A 19,537-nucleotide genomic window follows, 5' to 3' on the forward strand; every position below is an offset into this window, starting at 1 on the left:
GATGCGACCTACTTGCACTTAACTTGTAAAAAATATTGTGGTATGTTAGCAACTAATTATATTAATATTTATTAATTATTATTAATAATTTTTATTTTACAAAGCTTATTTTCAAATAATTTCATAACACGATGTACATAATTAACCTACTCTAAATTTTCTCAAAAAGTTAATGTAATTATTTGAGAAATAAAGTATGTTTGAACCGATATTGAAGTAGAACGGAATTAATACTCATTACTCACATATAGTTGTTATTTCAGCTACCGCATTTACTATAACCAAGCCACACCAGATCGCCTTAATCACTTATCCCTAGTGAATTGGTGGGCAGGTCGTTTATATAAGAATCCAGTGTTGCCAGCTGCGGACAAAGTGTACAAGAACTTTCGCGGGCGAGTTTTTAATGTTCCTGTACTACACGTGAGTTTTGTCGTGTGATCATTAATTTTCTAATAATATCATTTCTGAGATGTCTCGCCGTTAGTAGCATTATTGAATTTATGTTTAAATAAGTGTCTTAAACGGCTGAACCAATTTGAATGAATTTTTTTTGTATGCGTTTGGGTGGCACCCTCGATGGTTCACATTCACAAATCAGCCCAGCAGATAGCACTGCTATCAAACTCAATATCAAAATATCTTTATTCATATGGGTAAACAAGTACACTTATGAACGTCAACAGAAACGATGTTAAATTGATTCTAAATTTACATTTACTACCAGTTCGCAAGTCAAGGGCGTAGAGCGGGCAAGAAGAACTGGCACGAAACTTTCCGCCACTCTTTTTAATTCTAAGTTTTGAGTCATACAAATTGTTTGAACTGGAGCAAATGAATCGCAAGGATTAGGATCATTTAAGTATTCGTCAAATATATAAAAAGCTTTATTGATTAATATGAAGCCTAACGTACACCGCCGGCTAAACTAAGTTAGTTTAGCTTAGCTCGCATAGTTGAGCCAGTTTTTCATATATGTGCGTCCACCGCAAACTATGCCAGCTAAGCTAAGTGAAATGCCCCAGCTAAGTGGAACTAACTTAGTTGTGCGGCCGATCCGTAACTAACTGCCCTACGATTCTGTAACTCACTTTTCGAACTCACACAGCGGTTTTCGCATCGGCGGTCGCTCTCAAATCAGTCGTGAAGCAGTCATTTTATGATTTGGCATTCCGACAAACAATAAACTACAAGCTCCCACCTTTTCAGAATGGCAAATCATAAAATGACTGCTTCACGACTGATTTGAGAGCGACCGCCGATGCGAAAACCGCTGTGTGAGTTCGAAAAGTGAGTTACAGAATCGCAGGGCTGAGCTAAACTAAGCGCCTCTCACCCCCTTGCCTTACCCCTCTGACGCCTGTCGACATTGTTGTGACAGTAACTCATCAAACTGTTGTCTAGATACACGATAGTATAGATACACTTAATATCGAGGACTTTTAATTTATTTAGTGATAATTCTCTAATTTTGCTTGGGAGTTTGTTGTAAAATACAAATTGCATAAAAGGAGTCGTTTATCTTCTGCACCTGGTTGGTCAGTATATAGGTTGTGCTTGTGTTCGTAATTAAACTCCTAAACGGTTGTTCAGATTTTGATGCAATTTCGAGAGAAAAGTCGAGAATTAATATTAGATTTTTTTTTGTATGTAAGACGTGTGTACAGGACAACGTCTGTCGAATTCGCTAGTAGGTATTATATAAGATTTCAGCTAAACCTTACTACAACAATGTTGAAAAGAATATAACTAAAGTCTATGTCAAGTCAATATTTTAATTAATCAATGTCTATATAAAGTAATAAACCTCGAAACAGCTCTGAATATTTTGTAATAAAGGCCGGTTTTTAAAGACAAGCCGATATAACTTATCACGATTTTTATGAAAAGACGCAATTTTTTTCTGTACTGATATTATAAAGATTTAAAATTACTGAACCAATTAAGAAAATTATTTTACCAATAGAAAGCCATTTTTGTGAATGTCATATTTAAACGTTTGTATGATTTATTTCTAGAGAAAAGTTGTGGAGCTTGACAATGCCTACAAAAGTCAGCAACAGCATATGCTATCAAAATGTTTGATAAGTGAGACTTATCCACATTTATATTTTAATCACCAAAAGTATAGGGCATAGGACAACTAGTAGAATTATTTTACGTACTTTTCGCAGGCTCCTCCGTGGCACTTTGTTAATTACAAAAATTCTTCAGTTAACGTAACGGGCGGTAGAGATGACAAGCTACTCGCACTGCTGGCTGGGAAATTAAATTTCAAGTAAATATAAACGTCTTTTTAGATATATAATAATAGTTATATACTAATAGTATCACTCAAGCAAATGGTTTAAATATGTGTTTAGACCAATATGTAAATTAATATTAATTAAGTCCACTGGTAGAACAATATTAACAAAAAAGCAGCATTACATTCTCCATAAGTTTGGATTTAATGTAGTAAATATATTTTTAGTAAAATATACAGCAATCATGTGCTAGAGCAGTGCTCTCAACGTGGGTAGGGGAGGGGAGGCTATTCGAAAATGTATTAAAATGATTTGTCATTTGAATTTCAGTTGTTTTTTATATGTTTTGAAAGTTTACTATACTATACTTCTTAAGTAAAGAATTTAATTTTTTAATATTAATAATTATGTATGATACATATGAATCATAAGAATTATAGAAAGGCTCACGTGGGGTATAGCACAAAAATGGTTGGAAAATACTGTGCTAGAGACATCCACAACAAGTTGAAATAACTGTTTGATGTTACAAATTAAATAATTATTTTATTTATGGATGTCTATTAAAAGCTATAATATGCTGATTTAATAAATAATAACGACGATAATAAAATAAAAAAAATCATGTTTGTAGTCGTCAAAAAAGCGTAATTACACAAATAAACTTATTATAATCATTTGAACACCATATCTAATTAATTATTATTAATATTGGGCGCAACAGTAGTTATAGAAACCATCAGTACGCTTTTTGTAGACCGACTGAAGACATTCAAAAATCATATTATATTGATTTGGATATTTATAACCTTATAAATTAGAACTTAGAATTTATTATAAATACATATATCCTTTGTATATTTTTTGCATATATGTGAAACTGTGCTTTGTGTATGTTTAAATGTGTATACCGTTTTTGGCTTTTGTGTACAGTGTAATTGTTTGAATATTGTTTAGTAAGTAGCTGTAGGAATACCGTTGAGCAAACATAAATTCAAAAACATCATGAATACTTTTATAGTTTAGACTATTTGAAATGAAAATTATTTTAGTGTTCTTCGGTATATTTTTTTTTTCATTATATCCACTTTCAGATACAAATATTACGATCCACCAGTGCGAAGTCAGGGCTCAATGATATCGGGTAACGGCACATTCAAAGGAGTTCTTGGACTCATATGGAAACGGGTAACGATTCTTGTAACATTGTACGGAATTTTTGTAGTACTTTGTTTTAAATTTTATATGCTTCATATAACGTCAGACAAATGCACATAACCTAAAAAAATATTCAAATTGCATTAACGAATGGCGGATATTGGTGTTATAATTCAATAACACCAATATCAAATTAACATTGACGACTCATTGGTCTAGTGGTTAGTACCCCTGACTGCGAATCCATGGGTCCCGGGTTCGATCCCCGGCTGAGACGAACATCGATGTGATGAGCATTTGGTGTTGTGATTAGGTCTTGGGTGTTTAAATATGTATTTATATGTCTATCTATCTATAATATGTATGTATATCCGTTGCCTAGTACCCATAACACAAGCTTCACCAGCTTAGCATGGGACTAGGTCAATTGGTGTGAGTTGTCTTTAAAAAAAAATAAAAAACATCGGGTTCCGTGAGCCTCTTCACAGGATGTGTTCTACCTTGGATTCTGCCAACATTGACCCTTTTTCGCACTCCTCTACTGCTTCATTTAAGAATAAGTAAAAACTCTTAATGTCTTAAGTCTTAATCTTCCTTGTTTATTATAGCAACTAGTTTGTTGGTCGTTCTCCTAACTTATATACATATTTTGTGCTGTCGTGTTTCTTCTTTTCTTGTTTTACTTTGTAAACGTATTGTATTTTTTATCAGTGAAACTTTTTGTGGATATGTCCAATGTGTTTATTTTTTTTTCACTGTATAAAGATGTATCTGTTTAGTTTCCTTAATAAATAAATAAATAGTAATTTCTGTGAAATATTTTAAGTGTTTTTGTATGAATAAGCTTAAACTTCTGGACGAATTTTATAAGAACCCCAATAGAATACAAAATTATGCTTGATATTTATTTACCAATTCTTTAAAAAATAAATGACCTGCCGTGCGAAGCCGGGACCTCAATGTATTTTCTTTTATTGATGGTTTTCTTAGAAATAATAAAAAAAAGGGTGCGTGTACTTATGTACGCGCGTTAGAAGTTATATTTCTTTGGCATTATAAAAAATAGTTTTTGATTGCAAGCAAATAATTAAGTACAATTAAATAATCAAAGACTGGAAAAGGAGTCATTATAGTCAATAAAGTTCAGTTTACATCTGAAAAATTAAATAAATAAATATGTATTATAATTAACATAAATTCTATTATTATTCGAATGTTGTTTTTAAATTATGTCCAATGCCGTAGCATCTTCCGTGGGCAACTTCATTCTGTTAATTTTGTGTCACGGTGCGCGCGCATCGTTAAATTTCACTCTCATCAATTTTTCATAACGCGCCTAAAGAAGTATAGCTTCAAAAATATATTTCAGCAAGCTGATTTCTTCCTTGGAGATGTAACGATTACATGGGAAAGACTTCAAGCGGTGGAGTTCTCTTTCCTAACCCTAGCAGACTCGGCAGCTTTCCTCACTCACGCTCCAGACAAACTCAGCGAAACTCTTGTTATCATTAGACCCTTTCAATGGCAGGTAAATACAATTCCTGTAGTCTACCTCTGTATGTACCTCTATATGTTCTTCTTTTGTAATTTGTTATAGAGTGTGTAGAATTAATACAAAACTGTAAAGTATGATTGTGTATGCGTCGTGTTTATTATACAAAGAAAAAAGTATGAGTGAAGATGCAAAAATATATAAAAGATTACAAAAGAAGAACATATGTTAAGGAGATTATAGGAACTGAGAGTTTTTTAAGGCAGTTTTTGCCACCACTATGGAACCAGCTGCCTTGAAGTATGTCCGAACCAATAAGTTTTAGGGTCCTTCAAGATAGGAACGTACCAACTCTTAAAAGGCCGGCAATCTAAACGGCTAAACTTCAGGTAAGCATTATGCCCGTTTGTCCAATAAAAAAAATTGCGTGCGTACAAAGTACACATGTCAGAAGTGAAACTTCTTTGGCAAACTAATTTTTAAGTCTTGCTCATTTTTATACAAATCTAAAACTCGTAAAAAAATTAAATTTAAAAAAAAATCCTCGATAGTAAAAACACATGGCATTTTAATTTACAATTCGTCATTTGGGATTTCAATAAATTATTTTGCTAAAATATAAAATACCAATATTTCATAAATTCTCTTTACGAAATTTTAATTTTAAAAATAGAATTTCTATAAGGTAATTCGCCCTTCTCACTCTCTTTCTCAATCGCTCTCTCCCTTTTCTTCGACAAAAACGCTGCACATCTTCGTGACGTTTTCGTAAAAATTTACTTCAAAAATATAGTAAATAATGCAAAAAATTCGCGTTTATAGGTATGGCCCCTGGTATGCGCCACCTTGCTTGTAATAGGCCCAGCTCTTTGGTTTGTGATAGCAGCGCCCATATACTGGCAGCGGCGTCAACAAAATATGCTGCAACTATTGGACGAATGCTGTTGGTTCACAACTACGCTGTTCCTGCGACAAAGTAAATTTTATTGTCTTGACAATACGATTTTTTGGCTACCTGTACTTTTTGTCACTCCATTATTGGTTGTGTTTTGTTTTTGTTGACTGGCTATTTGAATTATTCAGCCTATATTATACTGTATTGAAATTGAGCAGTACTTAATATCGTAGGTTCGAAACCCGGCTATGCACCAATCTACTTTCTGTCCATGTGCGCATTTAACACTTGTACGGTAAATGAAACATCGTTTCGGGTAACCGGAAATTCTTAGACTTAGAAAAAATTATCATTTATTTTTGTTATTCAATGATATATATATGTTATAAAATATATATATATTATGTTTATTAACTTATTCTTCCTGTAAACAACATATTTTACAATAAATAAAAATTTACCGTCGTTACGTACGTAAAATCTTTTGTATTTTGACATACACAGATCGCGCTAAATCTGTGTAAATTTTAAACCTTTTTTTTTTCAAACAAATCAGCCTCCCACAAAGAGCCCTCCCGGTCAAACAAGGCTCGATTGGTTTCCATAATAATATCCCTCGGCGCCACTTACGTCATTGGAGATATGTACTCCGCAAACTTAACTAGTCTAATGGCCAAGCCGGCCAAGGAGCAACCCATCGGCACGTTGGAGGGACTCGAAGAGGCTATGAGGGAGAGGGGATATGAATTAGTCGTGGAAAAACATAGTTCTACGCTGACAATATTACAGGTATAATATGTTATACTATCTATTTGTGTTTTCTCATATAATCTAGCATATAATTAAACTTAACTGCATATTATGTGAATTTTTCGAAAAAAATAAATTATTTATAATCAAGTTTCTCAATGTTTTAGACCAATATTTAAATGTTTAAATATAGCTTCATAATGCTCACACATGTGACTTGCTATCAGTAGGAATTAGGTGATCAGATTCACACACCGAATTTCAAAATCAAAGTCAAATCTTTATTGCATTCCTTATGTTCATACTTTACAGGTGATATGTTATAATTTTGTTACAATAAGGATCATAGTTGTTGTGTTGTGAGAGAGCATGCTTTACTATACTTAATTCTTGTACATTTTTAATCTTATAAGTAGATACATTATTTATTTATTATATTTGCTTTGGCTTCACGTTGTGACAAAAGAGTATGTACATATCTTTTATAAATAAAATTATAATCTATCAGTCAGATACTCTGTAATGGTGTAATAACATTTCTTATATAATAAGACATGTTCCTTACATTTTCTTTAACAAACAGTTCATATCCACGACGAGTTTCTAAACATTAACCGATTGGCCATTGCTGGTTTCATTAGTGAAGGAAATATAAGGTATTAGAGAAACATTAGTAACAAACAGAGACCACAGCACTCTCAGTAATTTATAGAAATAGCGAGGTGTGGCCAGGTTAGGTCTTTCCTGGAAGATATGACCTCTAAATTTATAAAGAGAATGCTACCTCCTTCGGGCCATAGACTGCATGTTGCAGTCAAGACCGACTGCAATATGCGGTTTGCTCAGGAACTGCTCGAGCGGTCCGTGTATTGCGAATATGAATTTAGTATGGAAACTGCAGATCGCCGTGCGGCGACCGCTTAGAGCAGTCGGTATCGGCCGCAACATGCGGTCCGTCTATGGCCCGCTTAAAAGGTCTTGAACTTAGGTGCTCACTGGCTGTGGTAGTAGTGTGGCTCGTAGTAGTATATAAAAAAGGAATTTAATTTATTTATGTTCATAGTAAGTATTACTTCATTTTAATTTGATCTAATTTTCGTGACGCATATATAATTAATAAAACGTTAATAATTTATTCCAATTTCATAGAACGGAACAGGCGTATATGGCTCGTTGGCTCGCCTGATGAAGCGTCAACGCATACAGCGCGTGCGCAGCATAGAAGTAGGTGTTCGTATGGTGTTATCCAGACGCCGCATTGCTGTACTAGGAGGGCGCGAAACATTGTACTATGATTCCGAACGATTTGGTACGTAGACATTACATATAAATTATTTTGCGTATTATTTAGCGTGTGCGCAAGACAAGTGCACTTTCTCTTTCATAACTTTGAACACTTTTCATGGTAAATGTTATGAAAGATGCAAATAAACCCTACCTATTACCCATTTGCCTTTGTCGATTACACTACGATTCAATAAATATATATTTCTTTATAGCAAATACAATAACTGTGTATATAATAGTCTAAGCGTATATTTTGCTTCAGGCTCCCAGAATTTCCACTTGAGTGAAAAACTTTATACACGATACTCGGCAATCGCTCTACAAATCGGCTGTCCCTATTTGGAAACATTCAATAGTGTGTAAGGATAAGCTTTTTTATTCTGATATCACATACATCAATATTACAAAGAGAAAAAATTTGTAACGAATAAATTCAAAAAGTACTGGATGGTTTCCAAAACAATTTCCCAAATGCTTCTAAAATATTTTAAAAATATATTACCAGTAATTAATAAATAAAGGGACAAATTTTATTTCATATTTATTACATAAGATTATTGTTAGCAAATCATTTTTTGTTTTTTTTTTATAGAACAGGGAAACGGGCTGGCTCATCTGATGTTCAGTGATACCGCCCGCCCATGACCACTCTCAAGTCCAGAGGTTTTGGTACTTTTCTTGAAGGACTTATAATACCTAGACGTCTATATTACACATGTCCCAAAATGTGCATCATAAATGTTACATTTTATTAAAATAAGAGAAAATAAGAAAATGTGGACTGTAGATTTAAATATATTTTGTTTAATAATTATTTTAGTACCATTTTTCCAAATTAAGCTTTCTCAAATTAATATATTTAACAAAAATATTTAAGCTTTGAAATACGTTCCCTAAATGAGGTTTTAATAAACCCAGTTCTGTGAAATCCTGAATAACTAATTAAAATGTGAATATTTTGCGCGCTTCTTTTAGAGCGCAATTATTGATAGTTATATTTATCTTGTAAGATACTTTTTATGACGTATTTCCATGACGTAATATTTTTTTTAAAAGTTTCCATTTCCAAATTCGTTATCTTGGTGATTTTGACCCATATACTCTGACTCAAAAATTACTGAACTGATTGTTGTTGTACTGTTTGTAAGATGGAATATACCTGATTTAAATCTTGAGGATCACCTGGATCTAGATTTCCAGAAATTAATCTAATCTCGGAATATAGATAATTTTAAAAATTTTATTTGAGATTTTTATAGTAACAATAATGGCAATAAATTTTTTCCAGGGTAATGACGCTCTTTGAAGCAGGTATTCTCTCTAAAATGACGACTGATGAGTACAAGAATCTTCCAGAAGCTTCTAGACGCTCCGAGAAAGTAACAGAGAGTGAGAATAAAGAAAGTATTGAATCAGGAGACAGTGGTGCAACTTCACAGGTTGTATTAATTAATATCATAATTTTATATTAATTAATCGTAATAAAATTTGTTTAATATATTATATAATTAAACAAATTTTTCAATGACGAAAAATTTATTCTATAACTAATCATTTACACTGCAGTTAACTGTTTGTTACTTGACTTTTATATGTTGTATAAGTTAGATATTTATATGACTTAGATATGATATGATGATATAACTTAGATTACCTAGTTTAAGTTATCACTTCTGTCGGGATTCCCGTGGGCGCACAGTTTTTTTATTTCATAGACTGGTCAGCCTTCTGTCTGACATGTCGTCGATTTTTTTGGCTTGAGACGTGCTGATTTCCTTCCAATGTTTACCTTCACCGTACGCACGTAGAGAGACCATTGGTGCACGGCCGGGGATTGAACCTACGAGTCGCACCTTGAAACCTCTAGGCCAACACATCTCTAAAAGTACTATTCCCTACACAATTCTATAGAGTAAACTATTTTCTCCCTAAAAATGTATGAGACAATCTTGAAGCCTTATTAAGAATGTAAAATATTTTTTTAAACGATAAAAATACAAATGAATTTTTGTGAAACAAAATTTTATAAGTGCATGAATATTTTCAAATTTTCAGTTGTTTGTATAACGAAGTCTCTTGTCAACGTTTGAAATTAAACAACATTCTTTTGGAGTACACTTTTACAGTAAAAGAATTCTGTGTTTAATTAAATAAAAAATTTCAAGGAGCAATGATAGAAATGTTCTAAAATAATTAAGTTAAAAAGTTTCACTGGCATAGTTTTTCAAGTGTATCATGAACTAATATTATAACATGGGGTTGCCGCTGAGTATAGTGATCAATTTTGGTATAGAAATACAACAGACGAATTTTATGGTGTTGAAACAATGGGAAATTAAAAGAGCGTCGCGCGCATTGACAGCGAATGGAGAAGAGTGGGGGAGGCCTTTGCTACTTGGCAAGCGGATGAGGAGCTGGTGCTAGAAATATCAGACAGTGACTTCGAAAAGCAATATGCAGGCAAACTATATGTACAATAAAATAAATAGGCTGCTCAATATCTACAAGTTCGCCGCCTAAAATAAAAAAACGGGATTCTGAACTCACCTTACGCAGAGTTGGAGATGATACTGAGATCTAACATGTATTCACACATTCATACACATTACACTCACTCACATGCTTCCACACACTTACATAAACCCACACGCTCATGCACACACAGGTATTTTTACTTAAAGGGATCCCAAATCTTACATGTAATGCAACGTTATAATGTATGAACACATTTTTTACACCATTAGAATAAAAGCTAATATTATAAATACTATATAATCGTGTAAAGGCTTTGCAACGTAAGCGACTGTTGAAAATCCATAAATTATCTAAAGCATATATTGAAACTCCAATATGTTGTTGACATAATTATAGATTTATTCTAACATTAATTTTTAAACAAAAAGTCTGAAAACTAATAATTACCCAAAAACTAAACATATGTGAAGGCAATTAAAGTAATGAATAATTAATCAAATACCTAAAATATTTATAAAAGCAACACTTAGAGTGTGTTAGTTCATAAAAGCTCAAAACATTTATTTTAATCTAATTCCTAATTAAAATGCGAAAATGTTCTAACAAAAATTATTCTTTTAAAAATTCAAATGACGAGCCAAACACGTCTCGTTCCACAGACTAACAAACTCATAATATTACAATTAAATAAAAAGTTTTGACACGTAACAGATAATGAACACTCTAAAAGAAATATAATTATTCGTATATATATAACTAGCCGTTTCCCGCCCGAATTAAAATAGGAAATAAATAAAATTTTATGTTTCATTATTATTATTTTTTTCATATTTTTATTATTCTTCTTTTTAACTTCCTGCTAAGAAAATTGAATTTTTTCGAAAATCGAGATTTTAACAGATGTTGACGTTTAGAGGTTCTAGGAAGCCTCCCCGAATGTTTCCGCGGTGATGTCCGTATGTATAAATTTTCATAAAAATAAAACAGCAATAAAAAAATGAAGGAACGTTGGAATTTAAAATAAATAGCCATAAACCATCTAGGAAAATGTTTTATAGCTATTTACTCATGTCGATACGATCAGTGGTTTAGGCGTGAAGGAGCCTCAAACAAAGACCATTTTTCTTATATATATGTATAGATTTAAAGAAATAGACCTAGATTAAAGAGCAAACCCACAGGAACTAGTTATAAATATCTAACTTGGTAATTTCAGACACAAAGTGAATCTACAATCGGCTTAGAACCCGTTTCACTCAGAATACTGCGAGGTGCCTTTTGTCTCCTCGGTGTTGGATATTTATCTGCTGGTAAGTTTTCTCTTTAGTCTATTTTTATGGAACAGAATAAAATGTGGTACTACCACACAATGTTCGTATCAGAAAAGAGCTTATGATATCATTAGTGCTATGAATTAATGTATCTAAAATATGTAGTATTTTGTAGATCTTACTAGCTGACCCGGCAAACGTTGTTTTGCCATGTATATTATTTCTAGGAAAATTTTTTTAGTTCAATAAAAAAAACTATCTACTATAATAAAAAATAGGGGTTGTTTGCTGTATCAAAAAAAACTGAAAATTGTGTTGTACCACCCTTATCATTTAGGGGGATGAAAAATAGATGATGCCCGATTCACAGACCTAACCGATATGGATACAAAATTTCACGAACATCGGTCGAGCCATTTCGGAGGAGTTTAATTACAAACACGATGACGCGAGAATTTTATACTCGTATATTAGTTAAAAATGTCTTTAAAAATCATAATTGTTTAAAAATCACTAAAAAAATTCAGAGTCGAATGAGAGGAGTATATTATCTCCCGTATGACAAAATCCAATACGGTTTGACATATGAGGTTTGTACAGTCCCATAACTACGTCACAGATAATTAAAGTTGTAGCCTTTGTTCGATTTCGTATTAGAATTCCCAAAATTTAATTTCATACATATGCAAGATCCAATGATTGTTCATGTGGATCGCTTTTGAGTTGCTCGCCTGTGGTGTCTAATTTTCCTTCCTAATATCCTAAATAAAGTTTTTAAATTACATACAAAGAGTCAAACCAGTAAATTTCGTCTGAACTGCGAACTAATATTATTTCTGTTTGAATAATATTACCTCACAATACTTTGTGCGTGCTAAGCTAAAGAAGTCAAATTGATATTAGTCTTGGCCCAATATGAATCCGTATCTTTGATAATTTTTATTTCATAGACAAGTAAGTGATTAGCTTTCTGTCTGACACATCATCAATTTTTGGATTTCACATTCCGGTTTCTTTACGATGTTCTTCTTTACGGCTTGTTAGATGTACACATAGATAAAAGTTTATTGTTGCATAATCGGGGATCGAACCTACGACCTCAGGGATGAGGGTTGCTTTGAAGCGACGAGGCCAAAGCTGATTCTAAAGAAGTTGTTAGTTCAATATTAATAGTTCCTAAATTTCGCAAATATTTTGATGGCAGACCGTAATATTCTTAGAGCATTCCACTTCCATTCCAGAATAATGATCCCTCATTAAGTAGAAATGAAGCATCCGTAACACCGGATATTGGATCGACAATTTTCGTGGCCGACCAGAACTAATGAAATTAATAAACAATCTGGAATGTTCATAACTCATCGCTGTATTTCGATTAATATTCGTAATTTAACAAACATTAGTACGGCAATATTCGTTTTATTTAGAAGTTTTTAACGTGTTTTAGATTTTTAAGTTCTCTATAAACTTCGTAAATTTAGTATTTCTTTATCATATCAATCATCATTATTTTTAAGCTATTGCATAGATTTAATCGCGGGCTTTGAGCACGACGACCGAATCATGAAATTCCGTAACGAAAAAAACCTTACACACGATGACGTAATATAGGTGCGGCAAATACGCGTTAGAGTGGGACAGTACTCATACTGCGCATTCCCACCTCTCTGACGAGATCGGTGACGTAGCCTGAGCGCGGCCAGTGCAGCCGGTACGCGTTAGAGTGAGACAGACTATATCGACGTAGGAAAGCATATTTGCTGTAAGTAGACAAAATACCTAAAGTGACTTTTTCCTGCCATTAGAATCAGAAAAAAAAACCGCATCGAATGACCCGGGTCCTGTGTCTCTACGATGAAAAAAAAATTACATACGCCGTTGAAAACGCCCGTACTTATATTTTTTTTAGCAAGATTAAATGCTGTATGTAGACCAAAATCTAGTCATTTCAGACATTTTGTACTTACAGCAAAAGAAAAACTGCATTTTTTTCTTTACAAATACTTACTTCTTCCCATTTAAAAACTTAACGCTACTTATAGCATTTCAGCGGCGTGTGATTTTTACATTCGTTTACTTACAGCAAGGTTAGGGAACCTACAGTTTTAGTTTTTTTTTGCCATTTACGACATTTTATTTCAACCAAACATTACATTACCAAATGACCCACTGCATTTCTAGATCTAATCATAATTATAAACTTATCTTACATCTTGAATTGCAATTGAAAGTACCTACCCAAACACACAAATTTACTGCATACAGCATATTTACCGCCTGTAAATAGATAATATTTCCGCGCGTACATTTTTCTTCCTTAGTTACAGCGTTTTAAAGGTTTGTGATTTAAAAAACTGTATGCTGTAACTAGCCAAACACGTACTTATAGTAACTTTGGATAAAAAGTTTACATTGCAAATGGTGACTGGCAGTTAAATAAATATATGTTTCAAAAATGGTAGCAATATCATGGATAGGTCAGACACTATTAATTTTTTTCCGAAATTAATAAAGTTTTTTGGCTCTGGTGAACAATTGCAATATGTCTACTTACAGCAAATGTGCTTTCCTACGTCGATATAGGCATTTTAGTCTGAGTCTGGTAGAGTGGTAGATTGAAATAATATCAAAGAAAAAACTTGAATTAATATCAAAGAAAAACAAATACTGCATAAATAAAAAATCAATAAATAATTATAACTGCATAAGTTGATAAAAAATGCTATGCAATAGCTTTTCCGCGGCAATCCACGAGTGCCACACGTCTTTTTTGTTATTTTTTTTTTAAAACGCCGGCAGCGCGCTTGCGAGCCTTCTGGCAGTGCGAGTGTCGATGGGCGGCGGTATCACTTAACATCAGGTGAGCCTCCTGCCTGTTTGCCCCCTGTTCTATAAAATTTTTTTTAAAGAGGCATAAATTTAGTTTTACACTCTTAAATATTAAACCCAACCTTTTTTGGGCCATGCCCCACCTTAGCTATCTAAAATTCTTATATTTCGCCCCCCATTCAATGAATGATTTACTTAAACCACTTAAATTATAGGTTTTAGGAAGAAATTACTAGCAAGTTGTTAACGAAAAACAGTAAGTAAATTTTCAAAACAAATAATGATAAAGTGAAATTCAAACTCCAAATAATTTTAATAACTTGTTGAATAGCCCCCCTTGACAATAGAATTCCCCTATGTGGACGCCCCACATAGGGGAATTCTGGGAAACACTGGTTTAAAACAAAATTAACGTTAACAGTCAATATTAATTAATATAAACGAAATACTAATTTCGAAAAGTTAATTAATTCTATACGTATATATATTTTAGCACATATTTTTTATAAATATTTTCAAAGACACGTACAAATAATCCTTTAAAAAACGAGACGGGCTTGATCAATTCGGGTTATTTTTTATTTAATTTTAGAACTCTGAGAAGGTTTTTATGGAAATAATTGGAGTTGGAGTATTGATAATATTCTTAACCTACCCATTAATAATAATAATTAAATATTGATACAAAGAAAACTAAAATAAATTTAAAAAAATTGTGGCACGTTTGTGCCTTTGTACCATTAATGCTGGTACCATTTCTTATAACTTTATTTGAGTACTGGCAGTAAATGTAAAATGAGAAGCATTTAACGTGTGTTACCTATATCAATAAATGACCAATATTTTTACATTCCTATGAACCATAATATAGTTATTAATATTACATAATATAATAAACTTTTCTTTTCAGCACTGGTTTTATCCATAGAGATCCAAGTACACAAACGTAAGTCTACCAAACCCGAGGTTTTAGAAACTAAAAAATGCAGAGCGTTAAGAAGAATAAAAATCCTCTTGAGACGACAAATGAGGAGAATGATCAGGGCCTTTTACAGATTTATCGACAATGCCCTCGCACCAATGGTTTAGTTACTTTTTTTTTAGTATTTGTACTGCTTTTTCTATTTAATAATTTCGATTGTATTGTTTCAACCAGACAGAAATTGGCTAGATTTAAAATTCTTGCGGGGTGAGCAATCCAAATGTTCTTCAAGGACTCGGTTTCTTTGTACCAAAGGGGTTTTTGTGGGACGAGGAAGGCTAAGGGTGGTGGTACCAAGGGCATAATCCAATCTGTTGCACAGATCTCCGTTATCAAAAACGTTGCGCCTACTTAATGCTGTCTCCGACATATTTATATTTTCGCGATTTATGTATGTTGTTTGTCGTAGCACTGTAAGAATAATAATCTGTGTATCTTTGTGAATAAATAAATCAAATTAAAAGAAAGTGAATGTAATAATTATGAAGTAGGTAACTTTTAGCGTTTTTGAAGTCATATAAAAGGCAATATTTAAATAATGTTTTCACTTTAGTTATAAGTCTCAGTTAAATTACGGATAAGGTTTTTAGAGAAACACATCTTTAATTTTATTAACCTACATAGTAATAACAAAAATAATTAAAAATAAAATTAAAACATTTTTTTTAAGTTTGGTCCCTCTGTCAGTGTACTTTTAACGCTGGCAGAATTTCCTCGCTGTATTACGATACTCATTCGTTGAGCGAGGAAAGCACCAGCTCTGGGGTCACCGGTACTATCTACCAGGCGGCAACTTAAATCTTTAATTATCGCCTGTGCACTTGAACCCCACGGCCCAAGAGTTCTACTCTAAAGGGAACAAAATCGAAGTTGGAGGAAAGACTCTTATATGAGCCGTTTATAAAACTGTATATTTCATTGTTATGTTTAGGTTTTAATAAACGATATATTATATATTATTCTAAGGCTAAAGAGTTTGCTTGGCTAATCGCAGAAATTACGGAAGTGAATGTTGTTAAAGCAATTGTTTGACCTAGGCTATACAAGTAAGATAAAGGCTACTTCACTATATTTGTATAACAAACTTGGATTCTGTTAGTAACACAACAGTGTTAGCTTATTAGCTCCAACGTGCGACTCTCAACCCTAAGGTCGTGGGTTCGATTCCAGCTGTGCGCCAATGGACTTTCTATGTCCACATTTAAAATTCGCTTGAACGGTAAAGGAAAACATTGTGAGGAAACCGGCTTGCCTTAAACCCGAATAGACGACGGGGTGTGTCAGCCACATGAGGCTGGTACTTGCCTATTAGATTGACAAATTATCATGAAACAGATACAGAAGTCTGCGGCCCAGGCTTGAAAAGGTTGTAGCGCCACTGGTTTATTTTATTTTTTTAATAACACAACACTGATTTCAGGATGTTTTTAATGTCAGGTTGAACTTGGACTTTGGAAACTATTATATTAAAGTGTCAAATGTAATATTAAATACTTTATTCAGTTTCAACTTTGAACTTTTTTTTTAATTCTTATTTATACGTTGTAAAATCGATACAGGCTTTCACGCTATGCCATACTTCTGTTTTTGACAGGTTTGTTTGTGCAACGGTACACTTTAGCACAACTTTCGGTTACGTGATAAATTCAGAAACGATAGTTTGTTACAATTTTACGCTCGGTGTCGAGTTTAAAATGTTTTACTTATATTTATTTCGTAAATGAGGTTAAACTGGATTCAATCAATTGAATTCCTAAAATACGTTCTATTAGGTACAGCGCTATATACAGGATGTCCCATATATCAACGCCAAGTCACATCGTGGTGTGTTTAATCCTAGAGAATTGATAAAAAAATTATGTCACGTATTTTTTATGGACATGAAAAAGGATAGTCATATTAATTTATATTATGAGCGAAAGAGATGGAAAACACCTACACAAAAGTAATGGACGTTATTTAAGTTAAAACCCTCAATAATTTGCAGTCACGTACATTTTTCGCGTTTATTCAACTTATATCGCCAAATTACGAAAGATGCACTGAAGATAGTACCGTTATAGTTACCATGGTTTCCATTTATGGAAATGTCGTTGTCATCTGTAATTATGTAAGATTAGAGATACACTTATAATTATCATAGTACATATTAATAGTATAAGATCCCGCTATACAACGACCTTCACCGAGATGCTTATTTAATGATACTTATTTTATATTTAATTTAATGTGTCAATAAATATAATCCATATGGGTTGCCTAGCAAATTTCAGTCCAGAGTATGTTTAATTAATATTTAAAAAAAAATTTTTTTTTATAATTTGCATGTAGTACATTTTTTGAACTTTTTTCAATCAAAATTTTTTAATCAGGGTAGTATTATATATTTATCACTATAACCTTCTTTTATACTAAAGATGTATATATACTTTAGTGTCACATAAAAAATATACACATAAATAATTAATTGATTCAAAACAACCTAACGTTTGCATATTCTATGGGCTTCATACTTTCGATTGGTATAGAATTTATCTAATAATCATACCGGTGAAATGTTTAAAAAAATATTTTTTTTTTAAATTAATTAAACATACTCTGGACTGAAATTTGCTAGGCAACCCATATGGATTATATTTATTGACATATTAAATTATATATAAAATAAGTTTCATTAAATAAGCATCTCGGTGAAGGTCGTTGTATAGCGGGATCTTAGACCATAAAATCAACTTGAATTGTTTCAATCCAATTTATTTAGACCATGCTAACCAATTACATTGAATATAATATATATTCCACAAACTCGAGTTGGATAGGCCTAGTGACTTCAGCGTGCGACTCTCATACCTGAGGTCGTAGGTTCGATCCCCAGCTGTGCCAGTGGACTTTCTTTCTATGTGCGCATTTAACATTTGATCGAACGGTGAAGGATAACATCGTGAGGAAAAAGTCGACGGCGTGTGTCAGGCACTGGAGGCTGATCATCTACTTGCCTATTATATTTAAAAATCATGAATCAGATTCAGAAATCTGAGGCGAAGACCTAAAGAGGTTGTAGCGCCTGTATTAGTTAAAAATAAAGGCTTTGAATTTGAATTTGAACATTCGTCAGTCTCAGTCTTTCTAAACCAGTCGGAAATATATCCAGAGATGATCCTAGAATTTGAACTAAGAATTTGGAGACTGTTAGCGGATGAGAATTCGTGAGCAGTTAGACAGCAGGACTTGCTTTTGAGGTCTGAAATACTTTTCCACATACAGCCTAAGCAATACTATATATCCTATATTCCCTCAATTGATCACAATCCATTATTTTTTTAGCTATACAAATATTCTCTCTACGTACCTATTTAAATACAAACATCTTAAGTTACTTGTCACGTGACAAGTCCGTCTCTCAAGGTATCAAGGATACGAAATTTTATCTGCATCACCTCGATGTCCATCGTTCCACGACCAAATGTTTCACACTTTCGCCACGCACTATTACTCTATAGAACCAACCAAACCTTTAAGATATTATGAATTATGTAAATTTCTCTTTATATTTAATGAGTGAAATGATTGTTCAAATTAGATAACAAATTAAATTCCGAGATGTTTTGTTTTCAAAATTAACGAGGGATGTTTGATGTTTCCGACTTAAACTGAGGTTTATTTTGGCCTATTTATATCTAAGAGCATTATTTGTATGCATATCTTTAACGCTCCATGGTAGTTTTTTGTGATGCGATGATGTGATGATGTAACTGGAGGCAAACGAGCACGAGGCTCACCTGAAGTTAGGTAGGTTAACCGCCGCCCATGGGCACTTACATTGCCAGGAGGCTCGCAAGTGCGTTGCTGGTCGTATGTGGAACTTAACTGAGAAATTCGTACGTCTTTCGTACGTGTGGTAAACATTATTGTTGTATACAAATAGTTGACAAAGCCATCGTAAAGTTTCTGCTGGAGATACAGGCTTTATTGGTGAATGGTGATACCAGAGCGTGACGATTTTCATTTTTAAAAGGGTTGAGATTTAGTCTAAGTTGTTATTTATTAAATTGGGACATTGTATTGTAATAAATACATGCTTGCAACTCTTTAGTCATTTATCCTAGTTTTAATTATTTTTAGTCTGATGATGAGGACTACTAGTACATATCA

At 33.0% G+C, this 19,537-nt stretch overlaps 1 protein-coding gene across 1 annotated transcript in view; it reads left to right on the top strand.

The window, feature by feature from the left end:
* LOC125056864 (ionotropic receptor 40a) overlaps nt 1-15,492 on the top strand; it is a 28,320-nt gene extending 12,828 nt beyond the window's left edge. Inside the window, exons 4-14 of the mRNA XM_047660182.1 lie at nt 264-423; nt 2,175-2,278; nt 3,341-3,434; nt 4,774-4,932; nt 5,719-5,872; nt 6,348-6,580; nt 7,691-7,850; nt 8,091-8,187; nt 9,117-9,270; nt 11,520-11,613; nt 15,314-15,492. Of these exons, the coding sequence (XP_047516138.1) occupies nt 264-423; nt 2,175-2,278; nt 3,341-3,434; nt 4,774-4,932; nt 5,719-5,872; nt 6,348-6,580; nt 7,691-7,850; nt 8,091-8,187; nt 9,117-9,270; nt 11,520-11,613; nt 15,314-15,492 (1,588 nt within the window). The remainder of the gene's footprint in view (nt 1-263; nt 424-2,174; nt 2,279-3,340; nt 3,435-4,773; nt 4,933-5,718; nt 5,873-6,347; nt 6,581-7,690; nt 7,851-8,090; nt 8,188-9,116; nt 9,271-11,519; nt 11,614-15,313) is intronic.
* Nucleotides 15,493-19,537: the final 4,045 nt, after the last annotated feature.

Source organism: Pieris napi, chromosome 15 (assembly GCF_905475465.1).
Source record: "Pieris napi chromosome 15, ilPieNapi1.2, whole genome shotgun sequence".
Taxonomy (NCBI): Eukaryota; Metazoa; Arthropoda; class Insecta; order Lepidoptera; family Pieridae; genus Pieris; species Pieris napi.